The 17,555-nt window shown below is 37.3% G+C and overlaps 1 protein-coding gene across 1 annotated transcript in view; it reads left to right on the forward strand.

Annotated features, from left to right (window-relative positions):
• ROBO1 (roundabout guidance receptor 1) overlaps positions 1-17,555 on the forward strand; it is a 404,959-nt gene that overhangs the window by 377,838 nt on the left and 9,566 nt on the right. Inside the window, exons 26-27 of the mRNA XM_039237973.1 lie at positions 7,281-7,687; positions 11,011-11,163. Of these exons, the coding sequence (XP_039093904.1) occupies positions 7,281-7,687; positions 11,011-11,163 (560 nt within the window). The remainder of the gene's footprint in view (positions 1-7,280; positions 7,688-11,010; positions 11,164-17,555) is intronic.

Consider the following 17,555-nt stretch of genomic DNA (forward strand, 5'->3'; position numbering starts at 1 on the left):
TTTAGACCAGCTGAATTATCCTGTTGTTTAATTTTTTTCTCCTATCTTCCTACCATTCCGTAAGTTAAATCATTCACAATCCCTTCGTTTCTGGCTTCAAAATATCTTTTGCTTTTGTTCCTTTGTTTTCATTCCAGTAGCTGCTAAGGCAGGCCCACCATCCCAATCCCTTGAAGTTCTGCCATAATTCTTGAACTGATGTGCACTTTTCTTCTGTCTCCTCTTTTCTGTTCGCCCTCCGCAGTATCTTTCTTTACACACCACAAGTCTGGTAATGATCCCCCACATTTAGAGTCAAGTCTTGCTGTTTAAGCCCAGTGGTCAGAGCCTTTCCCAGTCCCTCCCCTTTACTTACCTCTTCCCTCACAGTCTCCATACACCTTCTTTTCTAATTCTTTGTTTGAAATTCCCTGAATTTGCATTATTAACCAACATCTGGTCAGCATTGCCACTTCCTGGCCGAGAGAGGGCTGCTCTGAAGCCGACAGAAGAGAGAGATCACGCTTGCCTCTCATGGCCATCACCAAAATTTTTAGTGTCCTCACTAGGCACACATGTGTTAGCACGTGCTGTTTCCTTGACTGCCTGGGCAAGCGCTTCTCATCCTTCCAGACCCTATTAAAATTCATCCCGTCTGTGAAACTTTCATCTGGCCGCCTGGCAAAAATCAACCGATTGTTTTCTCTTTACAACGGCCTGTTCACAGCTCTGCAACCACGCTAATCAGTTTTCATGTTGCATTAGGGTTTGCTATTGGTATGTTTTGCTATTTAAATTAAAAACTCTCTGAGGGCAGAGCTCATGTCTCACTCATGTCATTGAGATTCTACAAAGCTTACCTCAGTAAGTGTTTGATGAAAGGAGTCTGATGCCACAGGACACCTAGAGTTGACTTACCCCCTGCTGCATTAGGGGGATGAAAACTTATACGAATTCAAAATAAATATGCATAATTGGCAAATGTGTTGGTTACCTGCACTTAAAATCCTATTTCATTAGATCCAGCCTTTTTGAAATGATGATTTTCAGCCTCTGAAGGTATTAAGAATTTCATTTTCAGGATTGTGATTGGATGCTATAACATCTGGATGCTAATAAGAAGTAGGTGTAGCCCATTAAACAATAGTAACAAAAAATTATTATTGCTCGTTGATGATACAATATATTCTACATGTTTACTATAGAAATATTTGAAAATACAGATAAACAAAATGAAAACACAAAAATGCCAATGATCTGTGTAGTCCGTGGTCACTGTTAAGACCTCAGTAAAGATCTTTTCAGTCTCTCATCTCTGTATATACCTACATTGCATTGAATTTGTGATATGCCCATACTATTTTATAAGCTATTCTTTTTACAGAATGGTGTATTTTTTCCACATCAATAGCTTTTTATTTAGGTATTCATATTAGACAAAAGCATACTGTGATTTACTTAAACAAATCCTTAACATTGGAATTTCAGTTACGTCTACATTTTTGATCCAATGCTGTAATTCTCATCTCTAGTTAAGTCTTTGAGTAAAGCCTCCTCTCAAACCCTTGACCTATCCGGATGCCTGCCCCATCAGCAGATGGCTTCTGTTTCTCATCATCCTTCCACTCCCCTAATGATGTACTCATTAAAGATAGATAGCTATTTCTCTACAGATTTCATTCTGAGCATCAGACCCTTATATCCAAGTACTCGTTCCTATAGATTTCAGCTGCTTAAATATCACTCAGAACAACACACATATCTCCAGCCATGAAGGCACTTTCCTGCCTCCAATAGCCATTTTCTCTCGCCTATATTACTGTAATGGTCCATAAGTGGTCTTGTTGCCTTTAGCCTTGCCCCTTCTTCAATCTAATCTTCCTGCTGCAGACTGTGCAAAGGTTTTTTTCCTAAAATGCAGCACTGATCAAGTCTCTCCATAGCTTAAAATCGCTCAATGGTTTCCCATTTCCCTTAGAATAAAGGCAAGATTCCTTAATGTAGCAATCAAAGCCTTTTGTGATCTGACCCCTGCATGCCTTCCCATCCTTATTCATTGCCACTCACCTCTTCTCTGTTCATGGTGCCTTCACTCTAAGTTTTTTCTAGTTCCTGGAATGCTCAGTGTTCTCACCCACTTTGAGGTCTTTCCACATGCCATCCTGTTTCCGGGAACGCCATTATCGCCACTCCTTTTTGGAACTAACACTTATGTATCTTTTAGATCCAAGATCCAAAGAATCTTTTTCTAATGTCCCAACTCCGAGATAGGAGGCAATTCCATGTGTTTCCACAACACCTTAGACATCCTCTGTTTGAGGATACTGCATTATCAATGCACACTTAATTGTTTGTCTCCTTTATTCAATTAGAAGTCCCTTCAGATGAAGAACAAATCTATTTATTTAGCTGAATTTCTAACATGGTGCTTGACTTCCTCTCTATTGCTGCCTAACAAACTACTGTAAAACTTAGTTACCTAAAACAACCATTTTATTTTCCTCACAATTCTATGAATCAGGAATTCAAAAAGGATTCATGCAGGCAATTCATCTCTAATCCATGTGGCTTCCTTTGGTCTGTTGAGGAAGAAGATTTACCTCTAGTTTCTTTACTCATGTGTCTACTGTCTCAATACTTTGTGGCTTCTCTCTGTCTCCACCTCAGGTCTCATCTATTACAGTCTCTTCAGTCACAGACCAGGCTCCTTATAACATGGGGATCTCAGGGTCATGGCACATTTTACATGACAGTAGCCTTCCAAGAAGGCAGGAGGAGGAAGTTTCCAGGCTAGTTAAGAGCCACACTCAGAACTGACATAATTCCCTTTTGCTGTATTCCGTTGGTCAGAGCAGTCACAGGGTCCGCTCGGCTTCAGGAGTATAGAACTAAATTCCCTCTCTGGATGGGAAAGTGGTGAATCTCATCCCAGAAGAGCATTTGGAATGGGAGATGTTATCATTGGCATCATTGCAAAATATACTCTGCTGTGGCCTGAAATATCATTAGGTCTATTAAGTATGTATGCCTTAAAATCATGTCCTTTTATGACTTGAGCATAAAGCATTCCCCAAGCTCTTTTTGCTTATGATTCCTTTGGTCTCAGAAGCTAGTAGTCCTCACCATAATAGGGGTAGAGTGAATGTTTAAGGAATGAATTTATTTTTTTTACTGTTATGCTTATTGATTAAGGGCATAAATAAACAGTATGGTATATATTAATAAGAAATTACTGAACCAAAACCATTATATCACTGCTACATTTAAATAAACATTTCAGACTTGCTTTAATATGGAGATTGCAATTCTGGCATTCCAACGAGCTTGTAGATATTCTCTTCTTGTCTAAAACTAGGTAAACTAGGTGACCAGCATAATAGTAATCTTTTTTCTCCCTTTTCAGACAGAAACTATGAAGATCGTGTAATTAAACTTACGTGTATATATTGTTTCAAAAAGTGTCTGGCGCTCCTGAGTTTACGGTAGCTGATTTTTAGGAAGAAAATTCTTGAAAAGTAAAAGTAATTTTCAGGCATGGGCTAAGAGATTTACTCATGTTTTACTAATATAGACAAACTGAATATGATACATTTGGAAAGAAAAGACCGTAAAAAGGCAAAGGAAAACTAAATGTCTTGTCCATCTACAAACTGGATAATGGTTAATTCTACAGAGTATTAAAGCCACAACCAGTTTTAGAAAACAGCTTAAAAGTATACATTTCCCCTTTTGTCTTTTGCCTGGCAAATTGTATGTGGTAAACTATATAAACACCTGCTTTCGTAAATTAATAGCATTGTTCCTGTCTTCTCTTGAACATGGTTATGAAGACATCATTTCTACAGGAGCCTAGAGTGTTGTGATTTGCAGTCATATACTTGTACATTATTTCAGAAGATGTTGAAACCCCTCAGGGAGAAAAATCTAGAGGGTTGAGGTTCATTTGTGGCAAGTCCCACTTGAGTGCAGCATCTTGAAATAGCTTTTTGTTTTCAAATAGAATATATTGCATATTTCAAACTGTACATGTTTATCACACATTCCCTGGGCTTGCCTTATTTACAGATGGTCTGAATAAATTTTTCTGTCTTTCCTCAGCATTTGCACAGGGATAGTAGTTAAAAGCCAGCCCTTGTTTAACATGGAGATGCTTTTGCTGTACAGAATGTGAATTATCCAAATACAACAATACTGGCTTCCTTTCATAGTGAAATTGGCTGTTCTACATCCCTTTATTGATGGTCAGAATAGTCCCCTTTGTGCTAGAAAGTCTTACATGTCCTTTAAAAAAGGAGATTCTTGTGGTATTTTGGATGTGCATGCTGACAAAGACTGTAAATTGACTTGTAAGTATGGTATTTTATTGCAGTCCAAATTAAACAAAGGTTTTCCTCTTATGTGTACAGCACAGTCCATACTGAAATAATTATCCATTTTAATCTCTTAAATGACTTCAGCTTTGGCATATTCTCCATATTTCTTTCATTGCCGCACATAGACGCATTAGAAACCACCCAGCATTTTTTTTTTAAAAAACAGCACATTAAAGAACTGCGTGTATGTGTGTATATATATATATATATACATATATATATGTATATATATATATATATGTATATGGGTAAATTATTATGTTATGCATTACATGTACATATATGTATACATGTGTGTATAGGTGCTTGTGTATGGAATAACACAATTCATTGAAGGAAGGTCATAACCTGGGAAATGAAATAAATTCTGTATTTGATATATACTAGTGGTGGGAACTCTGGCAAGGTCTTTAATTTTTCTGAATTTCAGTATCCTCATCTGTAAAATGATTATAAAAACAGTACCTTGGAAAGCTGTTGTAAGGATCAAATGAGTTGGGGCGCCTGAATGGCTTAGTTGGTTAAGTACCCGACTCTTGTTGATTTCAGCTCAGGTCATGATTTCACTGTTCGTGAGTTCAAGGTCTGCATCAGACTCTGTGCTGACAGAATGGAGTCTGCTTGGGATATTCTCTCTCTCTCTCTCTCTCTCTCTCTCCCTCCCTCCCTCTCTCCCTCCCTCTCCCCCTCCCCCTCTTTGCTTCTCCCCTACTCGCTCTCTTTCTCTCTTTCTCAAAATAAATAATAAACATTAAAACCAGAATCAAATGAGTTAATATTGTAAAATATACTTAGTTATAAAGTAAATGCTCAATAAATTATAGTATTTTAGTAATCATTTTTAATGCTTTCTATTTGTGTTAACAAAACATGTTTATTGCAGTGTCTCAGTTTAGTGAATTAAAAAGCACAAAATGTTTTTCTTTGAGCCTCAGCCATCTCATTCTCAGAACTGCTTTATTGAACATCCCTTTTCTTCACTACAGTAGGTCCCTTAGATTTTGACCAGATCTGGCTTTGTTTGTATGCTTTTTTTTTTTTTTTTCATTTAAGACCCAATCCTATTATTTTTTTAAAATTTTAATTCCAGTGTAGTTAACATACAATGCTACATTACATTACAGTTTCAGGTGTACAATATAGTGGTATAGCAGTTCTATACATTACTCAGCACTTTTCATCGACAAGCACCCTCCTTAGTCCCCATCACCTATTTCATCCATCCCCCACCCACTTTCCCTTTGCTAACCATCTGTTTGTTCTCTGTAGTTGAGAGTCTGTTTTTTGGTTTGAATCTTTTATTTCCTTTAGTCATGGTTTGGTTTCTGTTTTTTCCTTTAAATTCCAATTCTGTTAATTAAAACTATAATCGTACACTTGCAGACATCCTTTGCAGATAGTATCTGTCTGTGGTTATGGCGCATGGAGTGAGAAGGCATTCCTGCTTTTAATCACTTTTGTGCTCTTCTGTCTTTGGGATTCATTCTCCTAAAATGCTAAAGCAAGGAAGAGGGAGCTCAAAAAGGGGCAAGGTAGATGAAGATCCAGTCTTCTCCTTGGTTCGCTCCAATGAGTATTCTCTGTCATCTGGCTTGTGAGTGTTGTAAGGATGGTGAGGGACATGGGCTGGCACCAACTTACTCGCTGATGAAGGACTCAGTTCTGGGCAGCATCTCTAGGCATTGGTAGTCCCTGAACAATTTAGCCACATCTTCAGGTGGGTTACGAGCCAGTGGCATTCATGCTGTACCTTTCCTAGCCTCCTGAACCATGGAGGTGACCAGATGACACTTGATCCTGATCTTCCACTCCTCTAGTGCTTATGCTCAGGTTGGCAGGCTTGTGTGGAATCTATCTCCTTACTTCTCAAAGCCACAGAATTTGAAAAAGCATTGCTATGGCCCTTCTAAATGACATTGCCCCTTGTGTCATCTCTTTAACCTTGCTTAGAGAGCCTTGGGACTGTTGAGTAAGTCACTAAGCATTCGTTCAACTAAAATCACTACATGGCTTTCTTTTTGTCAGACGCTTTCCTAAATTAGGAATTAAATCTCTCAGCATTCTCCCCCCATTGGGAATAACTCTTCCACAAATCTCACTTCCCTGAAGTCAGAACACCCTCTGTCCTGTCAGTCATCTTATGCTCACAGTGGGTGATGGTGTCGGATGGTGGTAGGTGGGCTGCTGTTACCTGATGGTGTTCTCCATATCTGTGGAGAGGTGACTGAAAGTAGTTATTGGTAACTGTGTGAACTTAAATTGTAGAATACCACTCACATTGTCCTCAGCTTCGGTCCTTGACTAATTCCAGGGTATCAAGAAAAATGCCTTTAAGTTAACAGATTGGTGGAATAATGGTGAACGTGAGAGTCTTGAAAATAGCTAATACCTTTGGTATGTAATTCAGAGAAAAATGCTCTTGGCACACATAGCCTTTTATTTTAATGGAATCTAAAGGAAATTGTCATATGCTGAATGTGTAATTATTCCATCCTATGAAATTCTACTCTCTGTAGTCAGAACAAACGAGTTCATTTGCTTGGAATGGTGGGAGTGGAAATGAAGAAAAGGGAAAGAAGCATGTTTATGGAGCAATCTGTTTCAGAACTGATGTCCGTTGTCTTTGGTAATAATAATCTATCAGTAGTATTCAATAAACTTGAAGACAAGTACATAGGCATATATTTCCAAAGAATGTTTTACTTCTCCTTTTTTAATCGAATATAATCCAAAAGATAAAACATAAGGAGACGTGTAGGTAGCTGAGTATATTCTGTTAAAGTTGAATTTAAAGGAAGCCCAGCTTGGTTAAATTAGCTTCACCGAAGCAAAGATCAAGTCCGTGTACTTGTGAATTTCTTGGTTTATATATTTTGTGTATGCCGTAATGACGAGCTGAGCCAAACCTGTTTATTCATCTTCCCGCAGACGGCAGCCTGTGAGTCCCCCTCCACCCCCACGACCGATTTCCCCGCCGCATACCTATGGCTACATTTCAGGACCGCTTGTCTCAGATATGGATACGGACGCGCCAGAAGAGGAAGAAGATGAAGCAGACATGGAAGTGGCCAAGATGCAGACCAGACGGCTTTTGTTACGCGGGCTCGAGCAGACCCCAGCCTCCAGTGTGGGGGACCTCGAGAGCTCTGTCACTGGGTCCATGATCAATGGCTGGGGCTCAGCCTCAGAGGAGGACAACATTTCCAGTGGACGCTCCAGTGTTAGTTCTTCTGATGGCTCCTTCTTCACCGATGCCGATTTCGCCCAGGCAGTGGCGGCAGCAGCAGAGTATGCGGGGCTCAAAGTGGCGCGTCGTCAAATGCAGGATGCCGCTGGTAAGTTGTGTGCTTTCTGTCAAGCTGGAAAAGGAAACTCGGTATGTGTGTGCCCCTTGATAATTATCACCTGTGATCTTGTGTCTGATGTGAAATGCAACTATGACGACCGGCTTTTATTTGCTGGCTGAGGAAACTAAGTTCCAAGAATATGATGTAACTTAGTTATTCCCTTTCTCCTGACAAGGCTTTTTAAATCTTCTACTTTATTTTTATTTAATAAATCCTATATGTGAGTGGCATTACCTGGGAGGTCCTTGTTTTTACAGAAGTCATAGCAGATAAGTGTACAGTTTCTTTAGGTGTGCCTATAGTCAGCTGAGGTTTGTGGTACATGATTTTTTAAGGTACAGAAAGCAACCAAAATAAAATTCATTATGATAGTTCTCTTATTATCTAGGAGAAATAAATAAATATCCAGAGGGGGACACACAACCATTGGAAAATGGGCTGTTTCTCCTTAACCCCCATGCTCTTCATGCTCTCTCAGTTAGAATATTAATTTAATGAGGAAGATAGAAAGATATGTGTAATATGCATCTATTTTCAAACATGGATGTTTCATATTTAAGGTAAACATTTTTAATGTAATAACTTGGAGATAAAGTTAATACAAATGCTCATGTATTTTTCTGGGTTTTTTTCATTGTCAGTAGCCTATTTACAATTATCATATATCTATTCTTATGTTTTAACCCAATTTTATGTATCTTCTACTGCCAACCTTGAGTAAATAATATGAAAAAGAATTTAGATTTAAGTCAAACATTTATCATATGACATTTTTCTCCATAGAATGGAATATATACATATATATACATGTTTTACATTCATATACACATTCTGTGTATATGAATTTCTGGTAGCCAAAAAAATATAAATATTAGAGTAAAATAATGTGGCCAACAAAACACATTTCAGGGAAATAAACGACTATCACAGAACGTCAGTAATTGCTATCTTGTTGTGTTGTTTTCTTTTTCTTAATTTAGTAACTATCGCAATGGTACTTTGTCTTGTTCTCTTCAGATACTGGATGGGTCATTTTTTTTTTATCATTTGCTGAATGTATTTGGAGAAAATAAGGTTATTTCTATATGTTATTTATCAAAAATGTTTTGTGGGGGAAAAAGTCTAATGATTGATACCTTTCAACCTTTTTTTGTAGAACGTAAATGTATTTCAGCCTTGCCAATATTTTACAAAATTCAACCAAATTTCCCTCTTCCCCTCATTATCTGCTAAGTATAATAAAATAACTATCTATGCCTACCTATCCTCCTTAATAAATAATATCTAACTGTATACGTAGCTTTTATTTCTCCATTTTTTGTAACCCTCTATAAAAAGTAAGAAAGTGAAATTAAGCATCTCAAACTACTGCTTTCAGATTGCAGTAAGGGTGAGTTTCAGTTAATTAAATCAACAAAACATAGAAACAACATCGAAAATTCATCTGTAAAACACCTTATGCCTCAGGGTCTATGAGCAGTAGATGGCTTTACACAATAGAATGAAGAATGTGCTTGGTTCCAGCCCTGATTCTCTCTTTTCATGTCTATGTAACTTTAATAGTAATAGTCTCCATCATAGCTAAAGAGAGTTGGGTTTAATATTTTATTGTATTGTAACTTAGTGGCACTCCTGGTTTTCATTTGACTCATAATTATAATGAACTAAACATGCATTGGCCTCTGCCTATTAAAATGTTCTTTTCGAGAAAGGGTGCTGCTTATCATATGACCTGAAAGTAATATGAATGAACAATCTAATCAAATTGCCTCTCACGTGGCCACATTAATGTATATTATTTAATATGCTTCAGTTAGCATTTTTAAATATGTTGATGTAGCTGTATGTAGCCTGTTTATAGCCAAAAGACATGTTGGCTAGGTCAGTTTGAAGTTTCTTATAATACAGACAAAAAGTTCCAGATTTGTGTATCTGGAATTTCTAGAAACCAAAATAATGAAGGTCAAGCATAGGCCAAAGATTTCCCTTGTCATTATTGGTTAAATACCTTGTACCATTGTGCTACAACATCTCTGTAAGACAGCCAGAAAATTGGGGAGGACTGAGAGGTATATCAAGTTTAACTAGCAAATTTAGTTATCACTGGTACCTGCAAATATTGCTCCCCCAAAACAAACAAAAAGAAAACAAGCCACCTCTGCTACTACCAAAAAACATAAATGTTTCTAGAGGGGTCACTTTAAGTATCCAGGATCAGCAAGTAAGCATCTTGTGAAAGAAAAGGAGTAGAAGTAATTTCAGACAAGTCTAAAATGTGAGCTACCTAAATTTCAGGCCTCCTTAAGATAAATAGCTCAGAAGGTATTGAAATATTGGGAGTCTGTCTTCAAAGAATAGCATATGTGTTTAATTAAAATAAAGGAGGTATTTAGTGCTGTTTGTTCTTAGAATATGAATTTCTTTTTAAAAAATTTTTTTTTAATTTTTTAAATGTTTTATTTATTTCTAGGAGAGAGAGAGACGGCATGAGCAGGGGAGGGTCAGAGAGAGACAGGGAGTGACAGACTCTGAAACAGGCTCCAGGCTCTGAGCTGGCAGTCAGCACAGAGCCCGACGTGGGGCTCGAACCCACAAACCGCAAGATCATGACCTAAGCGAAAGTCGGACGCTTAACCGACTAAGCCACCCAGGCGCCCCTAAAAAAATTTCTTAATGTGTTTTATTTTTGAGAGAGAGAGAGACAGAGCATGAGCGAGATAGGGGCAGAGAGAGGGGGAGACAGAATCTGAAGCAGGCTCCAGGCTCCCAGCTGTTAGCACAGAGCCCGACGTAGGGCTCAAACTCACCACCTGTGAAATCATGACCCGACTGAAGTCGGACACTTAACGGACTGAGCCACCTAGGCGCCTCTAGAATACAAATTTCTTAAGGACTCAGCCTATTCCCTTGAGGAGTCAACCACCACTGAATATACTATGCAAAAATGTAATTAATATCTTTGTTTACTAATAACACTTTAGTGAAATTAGTTGGAAAAATAATTGTGTTGTTTTTCTTTAATAAGTGGTATCAAGAACTTTAACAGAATAAAAGTACTACCGTTAAAAAAAAAAAAAAAAAAAAAAGACGGTCAAATGCTGTCAGCACCTTTTTTTTTCCCAGTAGGTGGGTCAAGCAAAATGACAGAAATCCTATTATTTGCTGGATTAGTTTATTTAAAGCTATTTTTTGAAATTAGGGATGCTTCTAGTTGTACTGTTTTCTTTGTATTATTATTGCATAATTAAAATTCACTGATGAGTTTGGCTCTGATTTTTTTCTTTTCTTTTTTTGTTTTTTTTTTAACTCAGGCCGCCGACACTTTCATGCATCCCAGTGCCCCAGACCCACAAGCCCTGTTTCTACAGACAGCAACATGAGTGCTGCCGTAATGCAGAAGGCCAGGCCAGCCAAGAAGCAAAAGCACCAGCCAGGACATCTGCGCAGAGAAGCCTACACAGATGGTAAGTCCATTGAAACGCATGAAAACATCTATGAATCTCACCCATTTTCCCTGGCTCTCTATGCCTGGAAAATGCGTCCACCGGCATTAGAACTTACATTAAAAATTCATTAACGGTAAGCTGCGTATTCCTTATAGAAATGATGGACTTTCGTATCTCGTCAGGCATCTCTAGTACTGCTAATGAGATGGTGATTTAAGAAACGAGAAATACACTTTACTTTCAATATTTTTAAGAGGTTATTTTGTAGTTGTGAACAAACAAACGTTACTGCAGTTGAAGTAATGACAGAGAATCAACCTTCATCACATTCACTGATACATCTTCCAACGTGCCCTCTCTTTTGCTTTGCTTTTGGAATGTTGCATTCAAGTAGAAAACAATAAACGTGTTTGAATGTTAATTCTAACTATAGTGGTGTTAGTTTATTTTGTGCACCGAAAGGCAAATCGAATCATCTTCCTTCATGCCTTCACATACAATATCGACTCTCTCTGAAGAGGTAACGCTTGTATTCTCAAGGGAGCACAAGAGAATAATGCAAACATTATGATGTTGTCTAGAGAAAGCCTTTAATGAAAGTGCCTCAGGTGGCCCAGCATTTATTAAACCGCCACCTTCTCGTTTTATAAACAACCCCAAGGGCTTTGTTGGAAATTCATGTAAGATAAATTCTCTCAGACTCACCCATCTTGTCAAGTTTGCTAAATTTGCTAAAGGGGTGGGGGAAGAAGGGTGTCACAGACATTGTCCCCCACCTCCTGGTCCTCTCTAACCACAATCTGATTAGGACTTTCATTACCGGTCAGCAATTTTTCAAAAAGGGCATCATTTGCCATTATCATATGAAAGCCTAATATTATAGATCCTTATCCAAGGTTACAAGGAGGGTTTTCTGAGGCACTTCTGCCTGTGATTCCTGCCACTTGACAGAAAAATTTAATACAAAGCTCGCAGCATGATGAGCACACGTAATTTTGCAATGAGTGGCTGTCCATGCTATTATCTGTACTTTATTCAGAGTATTTTCTCTCCCTAGCATCTATCTGATATTAGACTACATTAAATACTGCCATGACACAGCGCACCTGGGCCTCCTGGCTTCTGCCCAGGACTCTTTTGTCAGTGAAACTGAGCTGTCAGAATATTATCTGATTTTGAAGGGTTATTACAGTGGCTTTGTGCCTGTTTGCCCCTATGAAGGGACAAACACTAGGTGTAAATCCCCAAACTCTATCGGCAGGTTTACATTTATGGGACCCCTGTAATGGCATTTTACAAGTTTTATGGCTGTCCTATCAGTTTTTATTATCTGGGAGAGAGTGCTCCTGACTGAAAGACTGGTCAAACTCAAACCTTGATGTGAACACATCTACACAGAATCCATAAGGGAGAAAATCTGGCCTACAGCTTTGCGTGGCTCTCTCCACCTTCCTTATGCTTGTTTTGAGGGACTTCTAGGGCTGAGTGTTGCTTTTCCAAAATGCGTTAAACCATGCGAACGTGCCAAGGTAAAGGACATGGTATCACAGTTACAGACTACACTATGCTTGAAAATTGTGATCTGTATTTATTGTTCCACATTCTGTAGTACGTTTTTCAAAGTGCTTAATAATTAAATGTGAATTCTAACTCCTCCCTGAATAGCAACTGTTAAACTGAAAGATGAAACACCGAAGTTATTTTTTCCAGGTTAATTTTAGAATATTAAAGAACACTGAAATAGGTAAAGCCAAAAAGTTCATTTGAAGTGTTATTTGGATTTTTCATTGTTTATTTCACAAAAGCAATTATGCTACATTATCATAGGATATAAAGTCATGTAGAAGCCAATAATTATTTTCCCAGAGTCATAAAAATAGATAAAATGAGGAGATGCGACTAAAGTTATTTTTAAAATTTTAACTTTAACTTCCTTTCAGCATTTTGATAACCATCTGTCTCTTAGTTATGTTTATTGTACCAAAAAGTCTTGAGTTTAATTCTGGATACTTTCTGATCTGATGAAGAAAAAAATACCAAAATATGTGTGTTACTTTATACATATCCCACAATACATATTGATTAAGTAAAATCAAGTAAATGCAAATACTTCTTTATGCATCAAATAAGAGAAATGCACAGATTCTTGTTAGCAGTGGTTATGACATGGAAACCAAAGTCATTCTCTCAAAATATTACACTACATTTTTTGAAAAATAAATCATAGACTATTTCATAAAGAAACTCAGTGGCAAACACAACTTGTACAATTTATTCAGAAAGAGAAAGGGGAAGGGAGAAGAAAGAACTTAAAGAGTTGCCAGTTGTTAAAATGTGCATTATACATGGGGTACGTGGGTGGCTCAGTTGGTTAAGCATCCGACTTAGGCTCAGGTCATAATCTCCTAGTTTGTGGGTTCAAGCCCCGCATCAGGCTCTGTGCTGACAGTTCAGAGCCTGGAGCCTGTTTCTGATTCTGTATCACCCTCTTTCTCTGCCCCTCACCTGTTTAATCTCTCTCTCTCTCTTATAAAAATAAACATTAAAAAATTTTAATGTGCATTAAACATATTAGTAAGACATGGAGGGTTTTTCTTTTAATTTTTGTTTTTTGATGGTTAAAATCTTAACTCTGATGGATGAGTTTGATGACTATCAATAGAGTTCTTTTATTAACTATTTTCAGAATATAGTATATCAGCTTTAAGTTTGCAACATCTTTACTTTGTAAAATATGGTTCAAATTATGTACTTGCTTCATAGAACTTTTGTAAACTATATAAAGAAGACTAAAGAGTGGCTGTGTCTGAGCTGATGAAGAGTAGTTTGTTATGATCATTGTCAGTCAGCAGCTATATTAGTTTTCTAGGGCTGACATAACAAAGTGCTATAAACTAGTGGCTTAAATGATGGAAGTTTATTTCCTCACAACTTTGGAGGCTACAAGTCCAAGGTCGAGGTGTCAACAGGCTTAGTTTCTTCTGAGGCCTCTCTCCTTGGCTTGTATAGGACCTCATTTTACTTTACCTCCTTAAGGATCCTATCTCCAAATACAGCCTCAATCTGAGGCACAAGGGGTTAGTGTTAAACATGTGAATTTTGAGGGGACACAATTCAGCCTCTAATAGCCCTTGAGCCTCCTTATGGCACACGCCACTGTGACCATACCTTATTCTGTACCCCCATAGAGACCTGGGGAGTACTCAGTGCCCAGCAGAGTACTGTATACTGTAGTCACAGTGACAGGCAGATTCTATTCATTTATTTCATATTTGCCGCTTACAAGTTTCACCCAGATGAAGGGTAGGATTAAAATATATGAATATTTATCAGTCAGAGTCTTTGCGAGTTAAAGCCAAGCATAAGTGCATTTCTAGGACCTTCTAATAGATTCTTCCCACCCCCTCTTTTCAACCCTTTTGATGCATTTACATACTTGATTTAAAAACCAAATCTACATTATTTCTCTAGCCCTACTTTTCATAAATTATAAATTCACCACCCTCTTTGGAATGATGTTATTTTGACTTGATTTATCATTAATTACAAGGTCTTAGGACTTTAAGCAGTTAAGTAAATAGAGTGATCTCCATAGCGAGTTAATGCTGGCAGAAACTGTCTACATGCACATGCTCTTACATATTCCTTTATACACATTATGCTGGCATTTGGAAAGTATTGTAAAAAGAATGATGTTTATATGATTATATAAAGAGTCTGTACATACATATAACACGTGCATGATCCTGTTTGTTACTCATGGTATGAACTGCGTGAAAGTACTATTTGTCACTTTGTGAAACGTAGAATCGTTCATACGATAATAATCCTTGCTTTGACTCAATAATTATTTTACAATACCTAAAAAAAATTGTATTTGATAACCTATGGTATAAGAAGTAAAGCCTCCAAGCATTTACCTCTCATTGTCACTTAGACACAGAAGCATTTGTATATAGGAAGTTAGAATTCTTAAAATTACCACTGGGTTTTCTTCTCATTTTCTACCTGTGTCATAGAGCATCTGGAAATAGATGGAGTCTCGAGAGTCATATATTCCCAAGATTTTGTAGATCTTATAATAGTGGTAATTATCAGCTTTGGTATCTGATGAGCCCAGGCATTTTATGATTCGATGATAGTGGCAGTTCCTTTGTGCCAGCTTGATAATCCTTTGTAGTTTGGGGTTTAAGTCTACAGCAAGGAGATGGTGCAGAAGTGAGCCTGAAGCCACTCACTCCATCTGCTGCCAGGTGTGCTCTCAGATTTTCCACCTTTTTCATTGCCGGTCCCAGGCTCAGATTGAACGTAGAACGCTCTACCTTGGGTCTCTTGCCTTTGAGCTCCTCAGGACAGTCTGCTTTTTAACTTATTTTTACAAAGCAAGTAGCAGATGAGGGCAGACTGTCATGATGGTACCTTTTTTTTTTAAGTATTATTTTTTTAAAAAACCCGTTAAAGTAGTGAAGAAGAATCTCAGGCACAATGGTAATATATATTGTAAGGCAAAAAAAAATTTTTTTTTATTTAGCAGAATCAGGAGAAAGTTAATGCATTGGCTGTACTTTGACCACCATTTTAGGTAATGTTTAGAGGTTATTTATATGAAACTAGAACATGGTGAGCCAGGAGAACTAAAAACAACAACAAAAAAAATGCAAGTAAAAGATGGACAGGCCACTTTTCATAATGGAGTCCTAAGTAAAATAGCTGGTAGGAAGGTGGTACCTCAAGATTTCTGCTTTCAAAAACCAATAGAGTGAATTCCAATGCCTTAGTTTTAGCATGTAATGTCAAAATAATATTAGTTAAAAAAAATCTTATAGCTACTTTGGAACAAAGTTTATTAATTCCTTTTTTTAAAAAATGTGAGAATAAGAAACACTGTGTCCTAGAACTCTTAATTTGCTATTATATTAAGAATTTCTAAGACATAACTTTATTATTCAAGAATTTCTCATGCTGGTATATGTACATGATAGTCAGAACATTGTCAGTAACGGTAAAATACATGGAAACAACCTAAATATTCCTCTGTACAGATTGGCTGAATAAATAATAATATATTCGTAAAACAAAGCATTATAAAAAGTTTTGAAAAAAAAGAGGTAGAGTTGTAGGTATGTATAGGGAAATGTATACACTACACAGGTGAAAAAAGTGCAATTCTCCTTATGTCAAAACGAGAGGAAGGCTGTATATTTGCATGTGGTACTTTTTACCACCACACGGGGGAGTAGACTGGCACCGTACAACCCTACGTGTGACCGTTTTATGTTGTCCCTGATGTGAGTGACCAATGATGCAACTTGGTAGGCCTGATTTGTGTGTAGAAGTAATTTCTGGAATGAGCTATACAAAAATATTCAAACTGATTACCTCCACATAATCAATATTGAGGATTTGAAATGGAGATATATGAGGGATTGTGCTTTCAAGTTCCTATGGACTTTTGATTTATTTTTAGAGTGTAAATGCATATTTTTGTTGAAAATGTTAACTTTTTAATACTAAGCATTTAATACATGCTTTATAAACACTTTTTAGTTGATTTATTCTATCATTTAGGTATTCCTATCCAAAGATGAAAACATTGCCATATCTGAAGTCATGATTGAAAAAGCCATGCTGATATTTACTAAATCTCTATACCTCTGGTCTTGACCTCTCTTGAAACTCAGACTTTATGTACAAAAACCTTTTGGACATCTCTGTCTAGGTGCTTCAAAGGCTCCTCCTATTCACTTTTCTAAAACTGAACTCCACCTCTTCCTCTGAGGACCATCTCTTCCCATCCCGTCCTTCCTTATCTTCAGTGAAGGTTCTCTCATCCACCTAGTGAACTGTGGTAAAAAATCATAAATGTCATCTTAGAGTCTTTCCTTTCCTTTCCCTGCTATAGTCCATTGATCATTAAGTGATACTGACTTTTCTTTCTTAACCTCTCTCAGATACATTCCTTCATCTGAACAGCCACCACTACAGTCCCATCCTCTATCATTACTTTCCTGAGCTATTACAAATTGGATTCAAGTCTTTCCTTTTAACGCAGCCTCTATACTAAAGGCAGAACAACCGAAAACTAGAATCTCTTCATATTCTTCTAACTTACCAACTATTATTAGGATATCTGTTTCTGTTCCCTAAAATGTACATAGGGGTCAAAGATAACACCCCTTAAAGAATATAAATTTTCTAGATATCAAATTTTTGCCTACCTTTATCCTTAAGTATGTGTATAAGATGTTGTATTATATATAATGTGTGCATAAAGAATGTATATAGTGATAGGTCGATGAAATTAACTTCCAGTTATACAAGAGATGATCTGGTTTAAAACCTCTGGGTGCAAATAAAAAGTGCAGAGATACCATCAATGGATGGTAGATTATAAACACAAAATAGAATGT

Source organism: Hyaena hyaena, unplaced genomic scaffold (assembly GCF_003009895.1).
Source record: "Hyaena hyaena isolate Hyena2069 unplaced genomic scaffold, ASM300989v1 scaffold_132, whole genome shotgun sequence".
In the NCBI taxonomy this organism is placed as follows: Eukaryota; Metazoa; Chordata; class Mammalia; order Carnivora; family Hyaenidae; genus Hyaena; species Hyaena hyaena.